General features: G+C 42.1%; 1 protein-coding gene and 1 long non-coding RNA gene across 2 annotated transcripts; one reads left to right on the forward strand and one right to left on the reverse strand.

Moving 5' to 3' along the window:
- The first annotated feature begins 2,021 nt into the window (after nt 1-2,021).
- LOC138406045 (uncharacterized) lies at nt 2,022-6,275 on the forward strand. Its single transcript, XR_011239717.1, has 3 exons — nt 2,022-2,191; nt 2,553-2,706; nt 6,023-6,275. It is a non-coding gene; the product is annotated as an uncharacterized lncRNA (long non-coding RNA).
- Nucleotides 2,933-5,471, reverse strand: LOC109642391 (general transcription factor II-I repeat domain-containing protein 2A-like). Its single transcript, XM_020107162.2, has one exon. It carries the CDS (start codon nt 4,959-4,961, stop codon nt 3,165-3,167), a length of 1,797 nt encoding a protein of 598 aa, XP_019962721.2. The 5' UTR covers nt 4,962-5,471; the 3' UTR covers nt 2,933-3,164.
- Nucleotides 6,276-9,289: the final 3,014 nt, after the last annotated feature.

Raw genomic sequence — 9,289 nt, forward strand, 5'->3', positions numbered from 1 at the left:
CACTCCCGAGCGAATTTTTTAAATCAAGCCTCTCAAGCCCTTTAAGGCCTTATCTCTGATAACTCATGGAGGCTTCGGGCAGGGGATCTGAAAAATGAGTATGCTTGTCAGGGGACGGGGTCTGACCGCTGTGCCGAGTTTCAGACCCGTGCGACCTCCGCAAAGGTCAGACACACCCCTCTTTTTGTTCTATAAAGCCTCTCAGGCCCTTTAAGGCCTTATCTCTGATAACTCATCGAGGCTTTGGGCCGGGGATCTGAAATATCCGTAAGCTTGTCAGGGGACGGGGTCTGACCGCTGTGCCAAGTTTCGGACCTGTGCGACTTCCGCAAAGGTCAGACACACCCCTCTTTTTGTTCTATAAAGCCTCTCAGGCCCTTTAAGGCCCTTATCTCTGATAACTCATGGAGGCTTTGGGCAGGGGATCTGAAAAATGAGTATGCTTGTCAGGGGACGGGGTCTGACCGCTGTGCCAAGTTTCGGACCTGTGCGACTTCCGCAAAGGTCAGACACACCCCTCTTTTTGTTCTATAAAGCCTCTCAGGCCCTTTAAGGCCTTATCTCTGATAACTCATCGAGGCTTTGGACCGGGGATCTGAAATCTCCATTTGCTTATCAGGGGGCGGGGTCTGACCGCTGTGCCGAGTTTCAGACCCGTGCGACCTCCGCAAAGGTCAAAGGTCACATGATGGATGGCTTATCTCAGTGTTTGTGCCGTCTTCTTACCCCCTCTTGCCCCTATACCCTGACACCCTAACCCTTATGACCTGAAACATGCTCCTAACACTATTCTGGAGGAGCGATTTGGGCCTCCACACTGTTTCACTCCCGACCGTCCAATTCGCTTATCACGGGGAGTCGTTTTTCGCCCATATCTCCGCAACCGTAGGTCGTAGCTGCCGGCCACTGCCAGCAACGGAAAGAGCACCCCTAAAAATGGGGGGGGGGTGGGGGTAGCCAATGTCCCGAGTCTCTGGCACCCCGGGAAATAGCATGTCTGCAGAGCCGGACGCGGACACGCTTTGTGAGTGTGGGAATCATGGGGATTGTGACTTGATCAGGTGGGTGCAATGGTTTTTTATGTCCACCAGATGGAGGTCATTGACCACTGATCACAATAGTTTTTTCAAGCTTCAACATCTTGAATCAACTTTATCAGTGTTCAAGTCAAGTCAACTTTATGATCAATAATGCCATATGTGCAGGACATACAGAGAATAGAAATAGCTTTTCCCTCTTATCCCCGGTGCAAACAGCATTCAACATGAAATATAAAATATCTAGTATGTAATAATGTAATAATAACAACACACTTTGGATCTCTCTGTGTGTATGTAATAATAATAACACTATATAATAATCATATTTATAACAATATAGTAGTAATATGGGTCTGTTGTGCTGCTGCTACTGCTGCATCATTCACTACTGACCGTCCCATTCGCTTATAATGGAGAGTGTTTTTCCCTGAATATCTCAGGGACGGAAGGTCTTAGCTGCCGGCCACTGCCACCAACGGAAAGAGCACCCCTGAAAATGGGGAGGTAGCCAAAGTCCTGAGTCTCTGGCACCCCGGGAAATTACGTGTCCACCGAGCCGGACGCCGACACGCTTGGCTATTATCCCCCTACCTAACCCTAACCCTAACCCCTAACCCCTAATCCTAACCCCCCCCCCACACACACACACACTCATTTATTTATTTTAATAAATATCAATTTTTGTACAGTTTACTGAATATATTGCGATACTACTGCTCAATTAATTACTATTATTATCCCATCACCTATTCAATTTGTAACCCATGTCAAGATATGATATAAATAAGAATAAATAGTTTAAAGGCTGCATAAATAAGTTTAAAATTAGTGATCCATTTTATGTAAGTCAATTCATCAAAGTTAATTAGAAATGTTCATACAACAATAATTTAATGTCTATTTAAGATTAAAAGTATGCTGACAGAAATTTCATGCCTGCCCCTTTAAGGGACTAGTGACACTCAACGCAGCGCCTGCGTGATGCTGCAGCAGAGACCATAGGAAGAGAGCAGAGGAGAAAACGGAGAAAAACGAGCTGCGATTAATAAGCAGAAAAAGAGTGAAAAAAGTTGATTTAGCAGTTGAAAAATATAACTTACCTGGTCGGGAACTGACGGGGATTTTATGAGAACTAAGTCACACCGGTTTTGGTGAGTTTTGTGTTTATTTTCTTGCAATTTTGCTGCGTTGTACCTTTTTAGCGGAAAGCTAATGCTAAAAACGTAGCTATTCACAAGGAAATGCTCCGTCATAACCTGTTTATCAGTTATTTTTTTGGGTTTATGAAGACTGTAAATGTTACAAAAGTGTGTGTAAGCTGTATAAATGAAAGGTATGCGCTGTAGTTTGTGTGGGAGACGGAGCCGTGAGTTGAAAGAGACCGCTCCGCTGCCATTTTGAGACGAAAAAACACCGTAGCAGTAACGTTACAACTCAGAAACTGCGAAACATTTAATTGTGTGATTTGAGGATTTAAAAAGAGATTATTTGTGTTTATGACATGTTACACAGGTCAGGTTTTTTGCTTGGTTTGAAGCTGGGTCGGAGCAAGGACTGTGCACACACAGACGGGATTCAAGATGGCGAGCCAGACCCAGACCTTCACCTTCAACTCATCTACTCCTTCGCGCCAGTGAGGAAATCTTCGGCGTATGGTGACTCAGTGGTAGGAGTATCAGGAACTAGTTTGAACTGAACTGATTGATTTGTTATTTTTTTCGGACTAAATTGAACTGAGGAGAAAAAAGACTGGTCTAACTTAACTTAGATTAGCTACGAAAGGAAAAAGTGAAATACTCTTTTCAATTATACTTGCCTTAGTATTAGGAACCTGCAGGGTATTTGTTTTGTTTTGTGTACTGTATTTTATATTTGTGTTTTGCATTCAGTAAATTGCCGGCCTTTTGTACTTAGAGCAACGGTCTCTGGTGTGATTAGTCTTGCTTCCCACTCCTTAGAACAGGGGTGGGGAATCTTTTTCACATCAAGGGCCATTTCAATTTTTCCAAAGTCCTCAGAGGGCCATACCATTATGAACACATAACTAAAGATGAAAAAAAAGACAAAAAAAGTCTATAACTGCTGCGTTACTAAGCCTCATGTTTGCTGCATGTCTAGACTCACCTAATGTGATGGCTGGAACTGTTTTTCTCTAGCAAGGCGTCTGATATTAGCTGGCAGTGATGATGATGCTACTCGAAGCTGGTTTTCCAAGTTTGAGTCAGTCAGTCTTGAGCGGAAGCGAGTCTTTGCAAGAGCCAGTTTTGAAAAGAACTGTTCACAGCGATACGTTGTCCCAAACAGAGATGCAAACTTCAGGGCATGTCTCCTCAGGATGGGAAAATCCTCAGCACGAACATACAGTTTGTAAAAGTCCAGCAGAGAAAGGTTGTGGTACTTGGCTTTGAGCTCGTTGTTGTTTTGCAGATCAATTATTTCCATTTGGAGGTTGTCTGGCACATCAGACGGTTGCACATTAAATGGTGTCGCAAACACGTCGAGTTCCTTTTGTATATTTTTCACATCATGAAACCTCTCATCAAATGCCTGGATGAGTTTTGCACACTCACCAGCATATTCAGTCGTAACATCAGGCTTTTGTTCTTGTAGGGTGGGAAAGTGCACAGTGTTTCCCCTTTCCAGCTGTCCTTGCCACAGCCTTAACTTCACTTCAAATGATTTCACATTTGAAAGCAGAGAGCTGATGAGCTGGTTGGGACCTTGCAGCTTGATGTTTAGCTCTGACAGGTGCTTGCTGATGTCCACCATGAAGGCCAGATCACGGAGGAACTTGCCATCACTGAGCTCCATGACAGGTCCACCCTTCATCTCCATGAAGCGTCTGACTTCTTCCCGCAGTGTATAAAACCGTGCGAGCATATTTGCACGACTCAGCCATCGCACTTCACAATGATAAACCAGATCACCATACTCTGACTCAAGCTCGCTGAGTAACTCCTTGAACTGGCGGTTGTTCAGCCCTCTGCTTTTAATGAAGTTTATGGTGGACACAACTGTTGTCATCACATTGTTAAGCTTCAGGGAATGTGCACACAAACTCTCTTGATGTATGATACAGTGGCATACAACTAAATCACTTGGATCCAGACTCAGTCGGCTCATTTCTTTTTTGACTAAAGCAGTCAATCCTTTTTGCACGCCAACCATTGCGGGAGCTCCGTCAGTGGCGATGCCGCTCAACTTCTCAAATGGCAGTTCAAAATTGTTCATGGCCACAATAACTTGATTGAACAAATCCTCACCTTTAGTAGTGCCATGCATGGCTTGCAAAGACAGCAACTCCTCCTTTGTTTCAAACTCAGACGTAATCCCATGCAGAAAAATGGCAAGCTGCGCTGTATGTGTGATGTCTGTTGTCTCGTCACAGGCCAGAGAAAAATACTCGAAGTCTCTTGCAGTGTTCTTGAGTGTTTTTTCAATATCTTGCGCCATATCAGTAATCCTTTCTGAAACGGTTCTCCGGGACAAACTGACGCTTTGAAATGATTTCACTTTGTCGGGGGCTAGTAGCTCCGCGGCGGCTACGAGGCACTCCTTCACGAACTCTCCTTCAGCGTGAGGTTTCAGCTTCGTGGCTATCAGTTCACTCACCACAAAACTTGCACGCGTAATATTCTCTCTGTCAGTCTGTGGCCGTGTGATAGCTGCCTGTTGAGCACCCAAACTCCGACGAAGAGCGTTAATTTTATCCAAACGCATTTGTCCTTTCAACTCGTCGAGTTTAGCATGTTTCGAGCTGTAATGGCGCTCGACATTGGCCTTTTTCATCACCGCAAGCGCCTCGCCACAAACTAGGCACACTGGCTTGCCTTTCACTTCAACAAAGAAAAAGTCATTTGTCCATTTTTCCTGAAATACGCGGCATTCTCCGTCCACCTTCCTTTTCTTGACAGTCGCCATGATGCATCACTTGTTTGTGTCGGTACTTGTCATGTGTCAGTCACTCCGACCCAATGCAGTGGTACGTACATCACATGCTGTGTTCACTGACCCTGACGTTGACTCAGACATAGGACTCTCTCTCGGAAAACTAATGACGGGCGATATATTTTTTTTCCTGATTTTTTTTTTTATTCATGTATGCATATATGAAGATATAAAATATAAAAATTGTATTGCATTGCGGGCCAGTTGAAATGGCCTCGCGGGCCGTATACGGCCCGGAGGCCGGACGTTCCCCACCCCTGCCTTAGAACCTAGAACTGGTCCAGTGGCGCAGTAAGTGGTGTGATACCGGTGCTACAAATTCAATTAAATTTTATTTGTATAGCACCAAATGATAATATACATTATCTCAAGGAGCTTTACATAGAAGGTCAAGACATTAAAATATTGTTTAATATAGAGAAACCTAACAGTTCCCACAATGAGCAAGCACTTTGGTGACTGTGAAGAGTAAAAACTCCCTCACATACAGGGAGAAACCTCTAGCAGAACCAGGTTCAATGTGGACGGTCATCTGCCTCTACTGGTTGGGGTGAGCAGAGAAAAATGGGGAGAGAAGAGAAACAGTGGGGAGGGGGAGGCGAGAGACCAGAACACTTGAGCAACATCAGGTAGCAGCTCTGACTAGTTAAAATGTAAACGATAACAGTGTAAAGAAGTTATTGATTATTAATGATAGCAGCAACAATTAATATAATAATTAATTAAGTATTGTTGTTAATAATGATAATAATAATAATAATAGTTGTTCTCCTTCAGTTCTGGAGTCAGAGATACCTGCAATGAGAGAGAAACAGAGAGAGGGACATGGGAGAAAAAAGACACGTCAATAACATAGTTATTGACATTTATTAAAATAAATAAATGAGTGTGTGTGTTTGTGGGGGGGGGGCGGTTCAGGACTCACCTGATCCAGCCAGGCTTTATCAAAAAGGAATGTTTTAAGTTTAACCTTAAATGCACAGAAGGTGTCTGCCTGGTAGCTGAATGCTCTACCTCATGTTCTACTCTTACAGCCTCTTGAAACCACAAGAGAGACTGTGTTTTGGGACCGAAAACACCTACTGTAGATGCTTGAGAGAGAGTCTGAGCCAGGGACAGTAAATATGGTTGAGGTTCCATCAATAAGGTGAGTAATAAAAAATGTGATACCTTACTCTGATGTAAACTGTGTTCTGAGAATGTTTTGTAAATCTGTGGGGATTTATGTAGGTAACATTAATTTGACAACTTGTACCATTTCTATTGGGGAGCCAATTTCACGGCTATGCTCAGTATCAAATTCTAAATCCACATAAAAAAATTGGGGAGTAAAAACATATGAAAAGATGAGGAGGGCAGTTGATTTTCATGTGATTTTTACTATGTTGTAGACTGGTTTGTTTTAAATGTCCCCATGCAAAATGGAACGTGCATAACTTGTAGGTACTACAGTACCAGTATAGTGCCTGGAAAAGATAATATTGGATACATGCATGATGCCTCGAGCTGCAACTGACAAGTAACACAGAAAGTGAGGGTAAACAAATGCACGTAAGAGGCATTGTCATCATCCACAGGGTCTTCTCCTGTGTCTTTTCACTCTGTAATGTGTATACTGATGACTGCCGCAGCTGGCATGACAACAGATTACTTTTCAAACTTGCTGATGACTCTGTGACAGTCAGTCTCCTCCATGCGGATGAGAACAGCCATGGTCCCATTGTGGATTGTGAATCTGTATTGCTGTGACTGCATTTTTACTACTAAATGTGACAAAAACCAAGGACATGAGTTTTAAGCATCAGCCCTCAAACTCTGAGTACTATCATCAAGGGGCAGGTGATAGACTTTGTAAAGAACTACAAGTACCTTGGGATGAACATTAACTATGATCTCTCTGATGACTATGTCCCTGATGATGGCTGTTTGTATTACGGATAGCATGTGGCGGATCCCTTATTCAGTAGAACATGTAGTAACATGTCCATGTTCCATGCTGTTTATTTAAAAATAATTTACTTGTCTTCTTGTACAATGCTCAATGATATAGATATCCATTCCAGATTTCTGCAACATACCTTGGAATTGTATCCATAATTAATTATGAAAATAAATCCAGTTTATGATTTGTGATATATGACAATTTGATTCTGACTGATCATAATTCAAGGTCAGCTTTAATTTGCCTCAATTCAAGATACCTTAAATGAAGTTTAAAGTTAGAATGTCATTGTGGAAATCCTAAACTAGAATTGTGATTAATGAAGCATTGTGTTAGTTCATGCAGGACACGGAGTCATGTGCTCAGCTATACCGATAGGTTTATGGGTGCTCGTCAGTCACCCACCAATCACAGCCCATTCTCTCACCAAAGCGGTCCCTTTAAATACAACCTCATCCTCACTGATCCCTGCTAAGCTATAACACTTTTAGCACTGTAATGGAAATTTTACATTTGTGTGTGTATAAATGCATAAACAGACATGTATGTGGAGGACTGACCAAATGGTTGACCAAATTGTTCATCTAAAAGGGCAACTTTAAGGTTTACGGTGATGGCTTAAGAAACTTGAGTTTTATGGCCTTGAGAAACCACAACTTTATGGTATCTCGTATCTCTGATTGGGATCAAACAACTGGGATCTCACAGGGGGGGGGAGTCATCCACAGAACATGTAAACAAAAGGACAGGATGTCTCCTCCACTGAGTGAAAATACAGAAGGGTAATATATACCTTTGCATGCTTAGTGGGAGGGGGCTGTGATTTATAAGAACACAGATTCTCCTATGTTCTTTGCTTATTTGTGCATGTCATTCAGGTGATGTGTACCAATGAGTCCATCTGCAGATGCTGAATTAAACTTAAAGAAAGAAGTGTTTGACTTTGTGCTTGTTTCACAGAAACTGCCACCACAGCACCGAGTCCAAACACGGTTGTGGTAAATCATCTTAAACAAAGGTACCTTGCCTGCTACGCCCACTGGGGGCTCTGCATATGTTCCCTGTTTTATCTCAGCACGCTGCTCGGCTAACCAGGGAACATCCAAAGAATGGAGCCTTCAGCGCCAATCATAACTGTGTCCCCATTTGCAACAAATGGGTAAATCATGACAAAGAGTTCCTGACTGAACTCGGAATAAAATGAATTTCTGAAACTATAATAGTTCAAATGAATTGTAGATATCTAATGTTATTTTTAATTCTACCATTACCTGTCTTGACATGTACTGTAGATGTTTGAGAGAGTGTCTGAGCCAGGGACAGTAGACATCACTGAGGTTCCATCAATAATGTGAGTATTGAAACGCATGATATTTTACAATATACTGTGAAGTAGATTCTCAGAAAGTTACAGAAATTTGTGGGGGAAAATTGTTTGCAGATGCTATGAATGTCGTGTTAATTTCTGACACTCAGTTCACATTTATAGAGTTGGCTTGTTTTGTCAAGAAATCATCCATGTAAATTAAAAGAACAGGGAACAAATTATTTATCATGTATTGCTATATTTATTTCTTTACCATTTTCACTTTCAGTGTGGCCAGAGGCATTATGTTTTCAGCTTGTCCATCCATCTGTCTGTCCCATTCATGTGAAAGCGATATCTCATGAACAACTACATTATGTAAGTCAAAGGTCGAAAGGTCAAGCTCACTTGACTTTGCATTGTTTTGAATACAAAGGAAATATCATTACATGTGGCACAAACATTCACTTGGACTCAATGATGACTTGAATAGAATTCAGTTGTCAAAGATCAAATGGCAAGGTCACTAGGACCTCACAAAGCACACTTCTTGCCTTGTAAATGCGATATATCCGAAATGCCTTGAGGGAATTCTTTCACATTTGGCACCAACATTCGCATGACATTGGATTCAATTTTGGTGGCCAAATGTCACAGTGTTCTCACAAAGTATGTTAATATTTTTCCTGAAAATGATATCTAAAGATCAGCTCATGGGAATCTCGTCAAACTTGGTAAAAACAGTAACTTCAACTCAAAGATGAACGATTTTATTCCCTTCGAAGTTAAAGGTCAGAGTAACCTCAAGTCACTGTAAATGTGATATGTTAGGACTGTCAGTAGGGAATTTCATTATATCTGGTAACTTGGAGTCACTGCTTGAGTGAATTTCTTATCAATGTTACATGAGTTGTCTCTTGGATTTTAGCCCTCTACCTGGTCAGGGGCCTAAACAGGGGCCAAAAAGACACGACTCAGAAACTTGTAGGCATTTTACATCTAGGAAAAGTGCCACCAATTGTCCAGCAGGCATGCCTCACAAGGTGCTTCCAA

The sequence above is a fragment of the Paralichthys olivaceus genome, chromosome 21 (assembly GCF_024713975.1).
Source record: "Paralichthys olivaceus isolate ysfri-2021 chromosome 21, ASM2471397v2, whole genome shotgun sequence".
Lineage (NCBI taxonomy): Eukaryota > Metazoa > Chordata > Actinopteri > Pleuronectiformes > Paralichthyidae > Paralichthys > Paralichthys olivaceus.

Excerpts from the sequence above, each read along its gene's own strand:
- LOC109642391 (XM_020107162.2), bottom strand. The coding sequence starts at position 4,961 with ATGGCGACTGTCAAGAAAAGGAAGGTGGACGGAGAATGCCGCGTATTT.